The sequence below is a fragment of the Oenanthe melanoleuca genome, chromosome 17 (assembly GCF_029582105.1).
Source record: "Oenanthe melanoleuca isolate GR-GAL-2019-014 chromosome 17, OMel1.0, whole genome shotgun sequence".
NCBI lineage: Eukaryota > Metazoa > Chordata > Aves > Passeriformes > Muscicapidae > Oenanthe > Oenanthe melanoleuca.
The window spans coordinates 9209901-9223305 of record NC_079350.1 but is presented as its reverse complement, the minus strand read 5'-3'; the positions used below and the strand labels follow the sequence as shown (position 1 = coordinate 9223305).

Genomic DNA, 13405 nt, shown 5'->3' with positions numbered 1-13405 from the left:
TCCTGCTGGATTGATTGTCCTGCATCAACAGGGCTCTGTCATCACTCCCCTCCCTGCTGTGCTGCCCAGGGCTCCAGCCTGTGCTGCTGTCAGGGATCAGGCACTGGGTGGGATGTGCAGAAACCTGGGAGGCTTTGCCCTGTCCTGGGAGCAGATGTGGCTGGAAAGGCTGGTCTGTGCTGGCACCAGGCAAACTGAGGAGTTTGTTTGCTCAGGAGAGAGGGGTTTGATGGCTTGGCTCAGGTCTGTCAAAAGCTTTTGTTGTGAAGGATTTTTCAGTCACTCCCAAAGGAATGAGGTGGATTTATAGGTGGTCCAGATCCAGCTTTCCTACAGGCTTAGAAAGTCGCAGCATCAAAGCTTTCAGCACAGCCTTTGCAGCCAGAAATCTACCTTGTAAATGTTCACTCCTTGTCCTGTGATAAACTGAGGAATCAGGAGAGCAAGGAGAAAGCAAGTTCACAAATCCCAGCCCGTTTTTTTTCCTTGCTGATCCGCTGTTTATACTTCCAGAGACTTTTCCTTTTAATTGGGGCCCATGAAAGCTTTCTAGAAGGCTTTATCTGGGAGGTGATTTATGCTTGGAGCAAAGAGGCTGAATCATCAGCAGGGTGAAATTCTTCAATGATGATCTGGGGAAAAGACCTTGCTGCCTCAGCAGCACAAAAGCATTGGAACAATGACTCCAACCAGGCTCTTCTGGGAGCTGCAGCTTTGCCTCAGCTGTGGCTTCTTTGTGCTCAAAAGTGCCCAGGGAGCTACAGGTGATTTAGCAAAGTTGCTGATGGGGAAGAACATTTTTTTTCCATCAAATTGAGCAGCTCCTGCTAATTCCAACTTCAGCTTCACCTGGGAATGTATTAAAATAGAGTAACCCAAGGGTTTTCCTCAGGGTGGGAGCTCAGTGCTCTGAGCAGGTTTTCACTCCAACTCAGTGCAGACAGACAGAAACCCCTCAAGCGTGGGCAGAGAGTTTTCTGGACCACAAAATCAGCAGCTTTTGTGGGGGCAGTGCTGCTCAGGGGCCACATGGCCTAGGCCTGACTTTGTGGCAGGCTGGAGCTGTCTCTCTGCAGCGTGCATTCAGCATTAACTGGGAGCATTTATTGTCCTGCACCTGGTGTGGTGCTGCTGGGGCAGGCTCTGCTCTGGGCTCTCTGCCTCAGGGTGGCCCTTGGAGCTCGTGGGGCTCACCTGGAGCATCCCACTGGCCTTGGGGTGACATGGGACACCACAGGCTGCTGCTGAGGTTGGGACAGCAAGGACCCACTTAGCTCATGTCTGAGGTAAGAGGTGCTCAGATCAGCTCTGGATTTATTCATTATTCCATGAAGGGTCTGGCTATGCTGAATTTGTTATCATGCTCTGAGCAGGGCTCTAACAAAATCCAGGGGATGCTGGAGCTGCTGAGGGAGAATATTTCCAGTGATGGACTCCAAGGGCAAGGTCTGGGTGAAGAAATCCTTGTGCTGGGCTGGGAGGAGACAATGCCATTGTTCAGCAGGAGAGGCTGTGGTGCCCTGGGATCTGAGTCCTCCTGAGCCCTGCTTGCCCTCCAGAGCTCATTTTCAAATTAAGATAATTTCTGGATCATTTTAGAACCTCTTGTTTACGTGCTTGGTGTTTGTGAATGACAGTGATTCATCTGTTGCTAATATGGGCTCTGTGGAGGTGGAAAACATTTTACAGACCAATAGTACAACTCTGATTTCCTTTTCTGAGCAGTAATTCCCAGTTTTGCCCATGCAAGAACCTTATTGTCCATCACCAAACCCTCCACTGGTTGCCATGGGGAGCTCCCCTTTTTTTGCAGAGTGTGAAAAGCCTGAAAACTTTTGTTCCTGCCCATGAATTCCTCAATTAAAATAATTATTTTGAAAGGCTGAGCATTCCTTACAAAGAGGAGGCAGCTGGGAGCCTTTCTGAGGGAGGTGCTGAAGATCTGACAGTGAAGCTCAGAGCTTTCCTTGGGATCCTCAGTGGGCTGGGAAGGGGAGGGGGCTCCTCACTGTCCTCCAGAGCCAGCACAGCTTGCTCTGCTCTGCTCCCTCTGTGAGGTGCAGCCTTTGATGTGCACCAGGAACTTCTGAGGAATTCAGGATTGTGTTTGTGGTCCCAGAAAATCGTGGGTCAGAGCTGTCAGAAACCTCGGTGCTGACTTTCAGCCAGCTGGGCTTTCACCTTTCCTCTTTCCTCCCCAGGAGTTCAAAGCTCCACAGTGGAATTTGCTTTGCAAAACAGGGGCTCCTTGCAGGGGAGGAGAAATGTCAAAGTGCACCCTCACTCTCTTTTGATCTTAATGGCAAGAGATTTTATGTTTCTTCTGTTTCCTACTGACAAATATTAGTGTCCAGTGGATCTTCCACTGGGCCTAACCTAATATGTTTGTGAGTAGGGATAGGGCTGAACAGTTCAAACAAGACATAAATCTACCTTAAGTTGGATCCCAACTGGAACTTTACCCTCCCTGAATTAAAATAGCTTATGATTCACTCGGTATTTTCTATTTCTTTTTGTGCCTTTGAATTTCTTTATTCCTAAGGAGATACAGAAGTGAAAAGCTGGGATGTAATTGTTGTTCCATTTCCAGCCCAAGCCACAGATGGTTTGTTGGTGGGATGGTGTTGGGGCTGTAGGGGCAGGGGAGACTCTGTTGTCCCAGTTTGGGGACACAAATTTAGTGTGAAATCCCCTGGAGCCCTGACCTAGGGAGAGGTCACCCCTGGGACTTGATGCTCAGCACTGAACTTGCCTTGTCACTGAGCTTTGCTGGGGACAGCAGGGCCAGTGCCACAGGCTGGTGTCACTGTGCTGGGGATGGAGCTGAGCTCCTGAGCTCTGCCACCCTGTAATTGTGCTCTCTCTTTCTCCCTGCAGCTTCACAAAGGACAGAAAAATCTCCTAATGCTGTTAGTGCTCAATTGCACTCACTATCGAGTTAGGGTGATTTGAATTTGCTAATAAGCACCAACCACCTTGGGCATGCACACAAACGATGATTCCCAGCCTGGAGCTGTGGGGTTAATGTTGATTTTGTAGATTTTGTGGCTCAGTATCACCAATCATCTGCAGGAAAGTAGGGCAGTGATGGCAGGGTTTGGAGCAGGCAGCCAAGAGCCTGGCAGCAGCTGAGTGCAGGGCTGGTGTGAGAGGGAAAGGAGGAAGGAAAATCTCTCCTGTGGATGGTGCTTTGTGAAAGGGGTCCTGGAAGGCAGGAACACACCTGGGGTGACCAAACCCTTGCACAAAAACCCCAAAGCAGGCTTAATGAATATAGACTATAGTAAATATTTTCACACTTCAATTTGGAATTTCTCAGGCACTTTTCATTCAAATTTGGAACAACTTGGCAAAGCTTGTGGTTAGGAAAAACCTTTTTTTTCCTTTCCTCCAGCAGAGAGTCCTTTTTATTTAAAATGTCTTCACAAAACTTTGTGAAACATCTTCAGATGGAGCAAAGAGGATCGTGCCCAGCTGATTTCTTGTTCTCTTTTGTCTGAAGCAGGGAAATGGGAGGGATAAAAGACCTTTGGAATCTTGTTCTGAGTAGGGATTGCATTGACAAAGGGCTGCAGGGCCTGGGGGCTTTGCAGGGCTCTCAGTTCTGTGGGACTGAGCTCTCAGCTCCAGCTCCTGAGCCACAGATTTATCTGCAAGGATAGTTTTTGCTCATAATTAAGGAAAAGCTGAACTGCTGGAGGTGTCTCATTAGAAGACAAGAATGAGAAGGTGGCCTAACCTAAATCAATCAATACTCTGCTCATTCCCAATCCTCTGCTGGAGGATGCAGGTGTGCAACAGCCCTTGGTTATGATTTTATACCACAGAATCAAGGCTTTAATTCATTGAATCACTTTTCTGCTACTGGAAATGTCTTAGGAGTCTTTGCTGGTGATGTTTAGAGGGAAAATCAAGAAGAATCTGGATCTGCATGAGGATGATGAGGAAGCCTGTGCATTGTCCTCAGGGCTGTTGTTGTTTGCAGTGATTTTGAGCTTTGCCCCACAGTTTCCTCTGCTCAAAGCCAGCAAATGCTGGAGTATTGGATTGCTGTGGGAATGGCTCTGCCCTGCTGACCCAGGGGCTGCTGAGTGGCAGCAAAAGTTTATTCTGCATCTACTCACTAGACCAGCAAAACTCTGTGTGGGTCTGGATCCATCCTTATCTGAAAATCTCGTGTGTCCCTGAGCAGCCAGAGTGAGCAGGGCTCTAAATCTGTCTGTGTTTTATACATTTATACCTGGGGATATTTCTCCCTCCTCACGACTTTCAGAGCACATTTGGGGACAGCTTTGGCTCTTCAGACACCTGCAGCCTTTGCAGAGTAAGAAAATCATGTCCAGAAAGCCCCAAATTGACTGAATTTACCCCAAGTGCAGCTTGACTCATGCAGGAGTTCTCCCAGGGAATGAATGATTTGTTCTTGATCAGAATTCCAAGCTCAACAGCAGAAATTCTTTCTTTCCCTTTTCCCTTTTCCCTTTTCCCTTTTCCCTTTTCCCTTTTTTCCCTTTTTCCCTTTTCCCTTTCCCTTTTCCCTTTTCCCTTTTCCCTTTTCCCTTTTCCCTTTTCCCTTTTCCCTTTTCCCTTTTCCCTTTTCCCTTTTCCCTTTTCCCTTTCCTTTCCTTTTTTCTCCAGAAAATACAAGTTTTGTGCTCAGAGGATCCTGATGGGTGACTGAGGGAGGCACTGCTGGTGGGAATCAGAATATTTGGAGTTTTGCTGGAACTAGGTGCCCCTGTAGCATCTCAGTTTGAGTCACATTTTGTGAAACTGTTGCAGTTACTTGGTCTCATGAGCTTCTACATTTGTGCTAAAGTGTGTGAAAAGCATCTTCAGAGAGTCACAGAGTGGTTTGGGTTGGAAGGGACCTGAGAGTTCATCTTGTTCCAACCTCCCTGCTGAGGACAGGGACACTCCCACCAGTCCAAGCCTCATCTAACCTGCCCTCAAATCCTCCTGCTCTTCCAGATAAGTGCCCTGTGGGGCTCAGAGAGGGGCTGGGCAGGAGTTTGCTGGGGCAAAACTTCCCCTTGAGAGCCCCAGGCACAGCTGCCCTTCCCACCTGTCCCCAGCAGGAACAGCCTGCACCCAGCTCCCATCCATAATGCAAACACACAGCTGTTTAAAAATGAAAGAGAGGGAGGACAGGCTAGGAAATCAAAATAAAAACATTCAAAAAGAGGCAGAGTCCCTTGGCCAGCCTGTTATTTTTGACAGTGGCAGAGCTTTCCCAGTGCCAGGCAGCCTCATGAATAAAGCAGCTGAGTGAGTTCACGCTAGCTGGGGAAAGAATGAATTTTTTATCAAGAAACTCTGTTAGCATATTTATGTATTGATATATTGGTGCCATAAGCCTTTGGATCAAGGCATAAAAGAGCAGTGGTTCTGCTTTTTCAGCCTCCCCAGCTCTGGAGAAGAGGAGAAACAAAGGAGAGGATTTGCTTCTGTTTAAACTTGGCTGAATTAACATTAATATTGCTTGCAACAGCCACAGTTAAAACGTGTTCCTACATCTCCTGCTATTGTGCAAAATTAAAATGCTGCCAGCTTTGAGGATTTTACTCGGAGTCCTCTCGTATTTGGGTTGATTTTGGATGGATTTGGATTGCATTTGGATCTTTCAGAGGAAAGCCCAGCTCGGGATTGGTGTATTTGAGGGAATTATGTGGTGGCTGCCCCATCCCTGGAAGTGTCCAGGGCCAGGACACAGCCCATGGGGACATCCCTGTGCCAGCTGGGTTTGGGTCTGGGGGTCAGCACACCCCAGCCCTGCTGCCAGGCACCTGATGCTCCCTAAAATGTGTTGGAAGATCAGAAACCAGAGAAACTGGGCTGGATTCCAGCCAAGAGCACGTTCAAACTGGGATGGGGAGAGAAAGGAAAGGCTCCCTGCAGATCCTGGTGCTCTGTATGGAGCACACGGGGTCAGCCCTTGAGAAATGGGATTTCCCTCTCTGTTCTGCTGGGGAGTGTGGGAGCTGCTCACCTTTCACCTGGCTGTGACCTGCTCACCTGCTGGAGGCTGGGATTGCAGCACAGACCTCCCCAGAGCAGGCTCAGGGCTGTTCTGGTCACAAAGGCTACAGAAGATTTAAAAATTGGGTTTTTTTCTCCTTCTGTTTTCACCCTAAGGCAGGTTCCACGTGCTCTTGTAGATGCTTGTAATGTTTTTGGTTTTAATCTTAGTAATTCCTGCGTTCGTTTAAATGTCAGAATAGGAGCAGATAGAAATAAATCACCCGTAAATAGCTTTGCTAATTATCAGAAGTGGTGAGGAAGAGAGTTGTGAAAAACCAGACCGAGGGTAAAGAGAGTTCATCTCTCCAAGACAGCTGAGACTTCTCAATGCAAAATGCAAAAGCACTTAACTAAGGGAATATTACCCTTTAATTGCCCTGAATAAGTCAGGCTGTGCCATTGATTAGATTCGATGAGTAAATCTAGGTGTGCTGCGTTTTGTATTTTGATTAAAAACACGGTAAAAGCAAATGGTCTGTGGTGTTTGGCTGTATCTGTCCAATTAAACCCCGTTATTGACCCCCACTCAGCCCCTTAATTGTTTGTGTTTCACATTAGAGGTTGTTTTCTGTGCAGTTCCTTCCCCTCCCAAAGCATCCCTTGGATGGAGCAGTGGGATCTGGGATGGGGAACAGGGAGCCAAGAGCAGGCAGAGCCCCTGGGGTGGGATGGGATGGCAGAAGGATGCTGGAGCAAGCCAGGCTTTTTTTGGCCATTTCCTGGCGATGGGATGGGGCTGGAGCAGAGCTGCTGCTGGTCCTGCAGCAACAAGAACCTCCACCATGAGAATCCCAGATTGGTTTGGGCTGGATGAGACCTTAAAGCTCACCTGATCCCACCTCCACCGTGGGCAGGGACAGCTCCCACCATCCCAGGCTGCCCTTGGACACTTCCAGGGATGAGGAAACTCCCCCTGGGTGCCCTGGGAAGGTGGGTGATGGCCAGGGCTGCAGGAAAGGAGATGAAAGGTGATGCAAAGGCATTTCTGGGCTCTGCAGCACAGCACAAGCAGCAGTTGGCTGCTTTCAAGTCGATCATTTCAAAACATATCTTGGGATGAATTAATCAGCAGACACAGCTGCCACCTTGTTAACGGGGGAAGCGCTGCCTGAGCAGCTCTGTGTGCCTGAGACACAAAGTCAGGGTTAGTCCTGGCCTTGCTCTGCTCTTGGGCACCTCCCAAAAGGCCTGGAGGTGGGAGGCTGGTGTGCTGTGCTGGAGAAGGCCCAGCTCAGCAGCTCAGGGCACTGACCCCCCTGCAGGGCAGCACCTTTGGCTTCTGAGGGTGTCACAGCTGCCAGTGTCCCCCCAGAGCCCTGCCCCTGTCACTGCCTGGGGACACCAGCCCTGCACAGAGGGAGGAGAGAGCCCCTGGCTGCTCAGAGACAATATAGGGATCCCTCAGCATTTCAGCTTTTATATTTTCCATTTATTTGTAACCCTGCAGTTCTGTAGTGTGTAACTCCAAACTCCACACACAGTGTGAGCTGCTGCTCTCCCAGTTTGGGCAGACACAACAATTCCTCTCCAGGCTGGGAATCAAGGACACCTCACTGCCTCAGGCCCCAGAGATGGAAACAAAAGTGAGTTTTGGGGGAGCAAACTTGGGGTAAATGACTTCATTACCTGAAGCTGCAATTGGAAGATTTACCCCCAATGTGCAAATGGACCAAACTTATAAAAGTGTGAAATCCTGTGACCCATTGTCCATTTTGAGTCTGGGGGGCTTCATCTACCCAAAATGTACCTGAAGGCCCTCAGTAAATAGAACTGCTTTTTATTCCCTTGATTTTTTTTCTGGCCTCTGTTTCTAGGTGGCCCCAAAAAGGCATCAATAAAATAAAATAAAAAAAAATAAAAACCAGGGAAAGGTTGTGCTGTAACACCCAGCTGTGAGCAGTGACAGCAGCTCCAGGGTGGCTGATGGAGCAGAGTCACCTGGAACAGGCTAGAGAGATGTTTTTTGGGAATTGGGAGTTGAGTATTTGGTATTTTAGCATGCTGGGTGCACCCTGCTGCCATTGCCAGGACAGGGATGGGAGCAGCTGGGGACTGAGCAGAGCTCAGACTTTTCAGGGAGAGCACTCCAGGTGCTGGAGAGAGTTTGTGTGGGCTTTAGATGTTTGAGGTGGCCCTGAAAGTGCCCCTCAGGTGCCTCAGTTTCCCTCTGTGCAGCTGTGGAGCCTTGTGCTGTCACATTTAGGGGACGTGGATCTTTCCAGCCAGGGCACTCCTGGGGCCAGGTGGGCACAGCTTAGGGGGAAGAGCCCCATGGCTGGTTTTAACCAGAAGGCTCAGGAGCAGTGTCAGAGCCCCTGCTGAATTTCTGGATGCAATTCTGGCACCTTGTGTGGAGTATTTCATTTCTCTTGCCCTCCTGCTACGTCTCTGTGGGCACAAGTGGCACTGACAGACGGCCAGACATCACAGCAGTGAAATGTTGTAGCTGGAACATAAAAATTGATTTGATCTCTTGGCTCCTCCTGCTGAATGAGTGAGCCTGGAGCTCGGTGGCTCTGTGGATGAAGGGCTCAGGGCAGGCAGAGCTGCCTGTGAGACTCTGGGGGCTTTCCCTGGGGGAAGGAGTTTGGTTTTCCTGGCAGCAATTAAATCCCCTCCCTGCACTCAGTGCTTGGGTTCCAGCTCGCTCGGGAGCCCTGGGGAAGGTGCTGCACATCCAAGAAGGCTCTGCTTTCCCAGGAGCAGTTTGTCACCACCTGTGCCAGGTGTTTGGCACTGAACCAAAGGGAAGTTTGTCCTGGGTGCTGGTGAGCGAGGCAGAGCAGGCCCTGCCCTGCCCTGAGCAGGAGCTAATCCAGCACATGCTCAGCCAGGGGGGGCTTAATTGCTCCTATTTCAACACATTCCGTTTTTAAGGGCTTTGGTCGTGGCATGGAACTGTGGATCTGTCGCCAAGTTTGGGTTTCAAATGGGGAAATAAATGATAAACGATCGTTTGGCAGCAGTGAACCTGCTGCACTCCCTTTGCATGTTTATCTGCTTTCCCATCTGTTCCTCCCTCCAGCCCCTCCCCATGGGCTCCCCAGCCCCCCTGCCTGGCTGACAGCGTTCCCAGCCTCCAGAGCCATGGAATATCCTGAGCTGAGGGTCCTCCCTGGATGGGACCTGCCTGCTGCAACCAGGGATGTCTGACTGACAAGATGAGAGCTGAAGAGCAGCCCCTAAATATAAATATAAATATAAATATAAATATAAATATAAATATAAATATAAATATATAAACCCTGGGATTGCTTTGGAAATGGCCCCAGGCACTGTCCCACTCCTCTTTTTCTCTGCTTCTAGACAAATGGTGCCACAGCCAACACCTGCAGTTGGCTTTACTTCATCCCTTTCATCATCACTGGCTCTTTTTTCCCGTGTGTTGGGAAGGATGAGTTCCCCTCTGAGCCCATCTGCAGAGATGCAGGGCAGGAGAATGGGGAAAGGAGAGAGCTGGAAACAAAGAGTACAAAACAGGGAATGAAGAATTGGGGTGGGATGTCGGGTGTTCCAAAGGCTTTCAAAACCCTCACTGGGCAGCTCAGAGCTCTCCCTGCATTTCTGTTCCTCTTTTCCCAGCCTGTTTCTCCTTAGATCCATTTGTCCCTCACCAGCTGGTTCTGCCTTGGACAGGGGGTGTGGTGAGTGCCCCTTCCCTCCTCTGGGTCACTGATGCACTGACACAGCCATTCCTGATGTGTTTGCTGTTTGGAGAGATGCCTGCCTGGTGCTGGATCCCTCCTGGAGGAAGGATTTGTGCAGGCACACTCTGATCCCCTCACTGGCAGGGAGAGCAGAGGGATCTCCCCACTGGAGCTGAGGAAAAGCAAGGTGTGGATGTTGGGACAGTCAGTTCCTGGGCTGGAGTTTCAGCTGGTGCACACAGCAGAACTGACCAGTGGGACACTCCTGTGGAATTCCAAGGGGAATTGCTCTGCCCTGGTGTTTTCTTTCTGAGGTGAAATAACATTTATGTTTGTCTCTTCTCTTTGTTTCCAGACGAATGATGCTGCAGGAAACACCTGGAACTGGCTTTACTTCATCCCTCTCATCATCATTGGCTCTTTCTTCATGCTCAACTTGGTGCTGGGTGTCTTATCAGGGTAAGGCACTCATGAATTTTCATCCCCACTTGGATATTAAAAGGGAAAATGTGTTGACTTTAGCACTGGGATATTAGTGACAGAGATGGGTGACAGATCATTCTGTGTCCTGCCCCACCCTCTCCTCACAGGGGGATATTTCTGGATATTTCTGTAGAGTCCTAGGCTGGGGAAAGGCTGGTGGAAAACCCTGAACTGAGATGATTCTGAATCCAGACCCAAGAGTGAAGTGAACTCTGTGGAATTAGACTGATTGGGTCAGTGCAGCCAAAATTTCTGTGTGGCCTTGAAAAGCCACCAGGAACCTGCTGGGGCCAAGGAAATGCTGGGGTGGGACATGGGAATGTTGATAATGTAACTGTGCAGCCTGGGGAAAGGGGAAGCTCAAACTCAAGGCCATTAAAATATCTCAGGTTTGGGTTTTTTTTAGTGGTGGTTTTTTATTTTCTTGCATTTGATTTCTTTGTTGGCTTGTTTTGTTTGTTTGAACTCTTCCTGGTTGAGCCAATATCTGGATTTTGGGGACACGCTGGTCCCTTGATGCTCAAACCCCAGGGGTCAGCCAGGGATTTGGTGTTTGTTGCAGCTCAGTTTTGGGTTTGGACCTTTGCAGGAATTGAGGAGCCAAATCTGAATCTGGAACATCCCCAGCATCAGGGGAGATGTGATCTGGAATTAACACACTCCAGGACTATAAAGCTCTCAGACTTTGGCACCTCATTTTGCACTGAGTTTCTTCTTAGATCATGCAGGTGATTGAGATCATAGAGATCTATTAAAATCTGGATTGTTTTCTGCCTCTTGGCAGCAGGGGAAGAAAAAAGGGGTGATGCTTGGAATGGGTGCCAGTGGGAGCCTGGCAGGGGAACAGCTCCAGCTGTGCTGGCACCTTGCAGGGAAAAGGGGCAGAAAAAAGGGATTTAATTCTTTTTCTCACCCTTTTCTGAGCAGTCTGGAGCCTGGATGCTTCATCCCAGCAAACACCCTCCCTGTGCTGTGCCCCAGGCTCCCTGGGGATCTGTGTCTCTGCTGTCCTGGGGTCAGGGGGGTTTTTGTGGTGCTGGAGCAGCTCCTCAGAGGCAGCACAGCCCCATCCCAACCTCCCTGAACCCTCCCCAGCTGGCCCTGCTGAATTTCATGACAAGTTTTCCCATCCTCAGGACTTTTGCCAGATTGAGATCATAAAACCTCTGCCTGCAAGACGTGCAGGGGCTGGAGGAGAGCGGTGCTGATTAATTTGTCACAAAGGCAAAGCGTTCTTCTGTCCTCCTTCCCCTCATTTAGAGACAATCCTTCATTTCCCTGCACATTTGTTCCCTGCTCCCTGTACCTGCTGTGATCTGACTTTGCCTGGTGTTAATTATTTGCAGCAGAAGAGCTGCATCATGGAAAGAGATGAGATCCTGCCTTTCTCCTTGCTTTTAGTCTGTGCTTAAAAGAGAGGGGAAAGAGAAGAAAAAAAGCAGAATTTTTTTCTCCCTTTTCTTTGCTCATCACCCTTTTTAACAAAGCCATCATTGCAAACATGAAATGAGGGAGAAATGTGTGTTTCTTGCAGGAGGGGGCAGAGAGCAGTGACTGATCCTACTGAATGTGGGTCCTTTGCTCCTTCTGTGGTTTTGGTTAGTCCAGGAGAGCTGCACTTCCTTTATTTGCCCTTCTCTCGAGCCACAATGGAAATCAAAGCCTGGAACACAAAAATGTTACAGTGGAGACCTAAATTTGAATTTCCTGGGGCCTCTGCTTTGTCCTGGGAGTGGAAACTTGAAGAGAACCAGAGGTTCATGCCACAATTGCAGCAGGCTGAGGCAGGAGATCAGTGGGGCTTTTCAACTCCTTTTCCTCCCTTTGTGGGTGCCTCCTTCCAGCCAGGTTTGCCCAGCTGTGGCACTTGCAGTTTTCTAATCAGATTAGGGGGAATCAAAGTCAAATTGGCCCAGGACAAAGGAAAGGAGGGAGGAAGATGCACTGAAGGCTTCACCTCTGTGCTGTTCTTCTCTTCCCAGAAAACAGGACATTTCCCACCCCTGGCCTGCATTTGAAGCCTCTGCTTGCTGTGGCAGTGATCAAAGTGGCTCTGGGTGCTCAGAGATTCTCTCTGAGATACTCCATCCCTTACCAGCTGCTGGAGGAGAGCTGAGTTTTCCCCTCTCCAGAGCAATGAGGAGGAAGCAGGAGCAGCTCTCCCCGTGCAGGATTGATGGAGGCAGTGCCTATTCCTCAGCTCTGGATATTGGGGTGGGTTAAGCAGCTCTTTGGGCTCAATCTGGACCTTTCCCAGTGGGATCCTGGCTGCAGTTCCAGTGAAACAGAAACAAAAATGAGTTTCTTTGGGAGCCTGAGCAGCTGGTGGGACAGCCTGGGGTGGGTGAGGAGTCACAGAGCTTTGCCAGCTCTGGGCTTTCCTTCTTTAATAAATTCTGACTTCTCAGCAAACTGCAGTAAAACTTATCTTAGAGGTGCCAACTGCCACCAGCACAAAGGAATTCTTAACACATTCTGGCTTTTCAGTGAATCCATTGTTTGGTTTCCTCTCATTCCAGCAGTTTTCAGCCTGCTCTCCCTGTGCCCCACAGATGGGCTGCCTTGCACCTCCCTCAGGTTTTTCCACCCCAAATGAGGTGCATTTCCAAGCTTTTTCTTCTTCTTCCATGTGGCCTTTCCAATCAAGATGCTTTGCCTGTGTTCAGTGGTGACCTGGTCCTGATTTTCAGAACTATTTGAAACCAGTGATTTAACAATACACCACATTTATCTCTATTCATGTTTTCAGAGCAGGAAGTCAGAGGCATCAAATTATTTTTAGTTTTGCCTGCAGATTTCTGAGGATTTGGTCTGTGGATGAGAATAATCAAAGTCAGCTCATCCTGAACTTTTCCTGATCCTTGCTGTGGGGAAGAAATGATGTTATGGAGAAGAAATCCATGTTTCTACTGCTCTCCTGTCATTCTGTTTGTGGGTGCAAAGTGCCAGCTATGCCAGCTAAGATTTGTCCTCTTGGTTTGCATCTTCCCAGCTCTGGGTCATGTCCAGGCAGCTGGAAATTGCACTGCTTTTCTATTCACTCCTGGATCTATTCAGATTTTTCTTCCCTGAGCCAAGTTTCTAACTTCTAACAGTTTATTTCTAACTCACCAACATCCTCCCAGCTTTGTGTGCCACAGGGAATAAATCTCTCCCTCCTCTCCCCCACCCCTTCCCTTGTCCCTTGTCTCCTGCTGCTGCTGTGGCTGTTTCAGCCTCTGCTGTTGCCTTTGCTCCTCTCCTCCAGGAGTTTC

At 49.1% G+C, this 13405-nt stretch overlaps 1 protein-coding gene across 1 annotated transcript in view; it reads left to right on the top strand.

Annotated features, from left to right (window-relative positions):
- The window catches only part of LOC130260249 (voltage-dependent N-type calcium channel subunit alpha-1B-like), a 155476-nt gene that overhangs the window by 9783 nt on the left and 132288 nt on the right, over positions 1 to 13405 (top strand). Inside the window, exon 5 of the mRNA XM_056505472.1 lies at positions 10024 to 10127. Coding sequence (XP_056361447.1) covers positions 10024 to 10127 — 104 coding nt within the window. The remainder of the gene's footprint in view (positions 1 to 10023; positions 10128 to 13405) is intronic.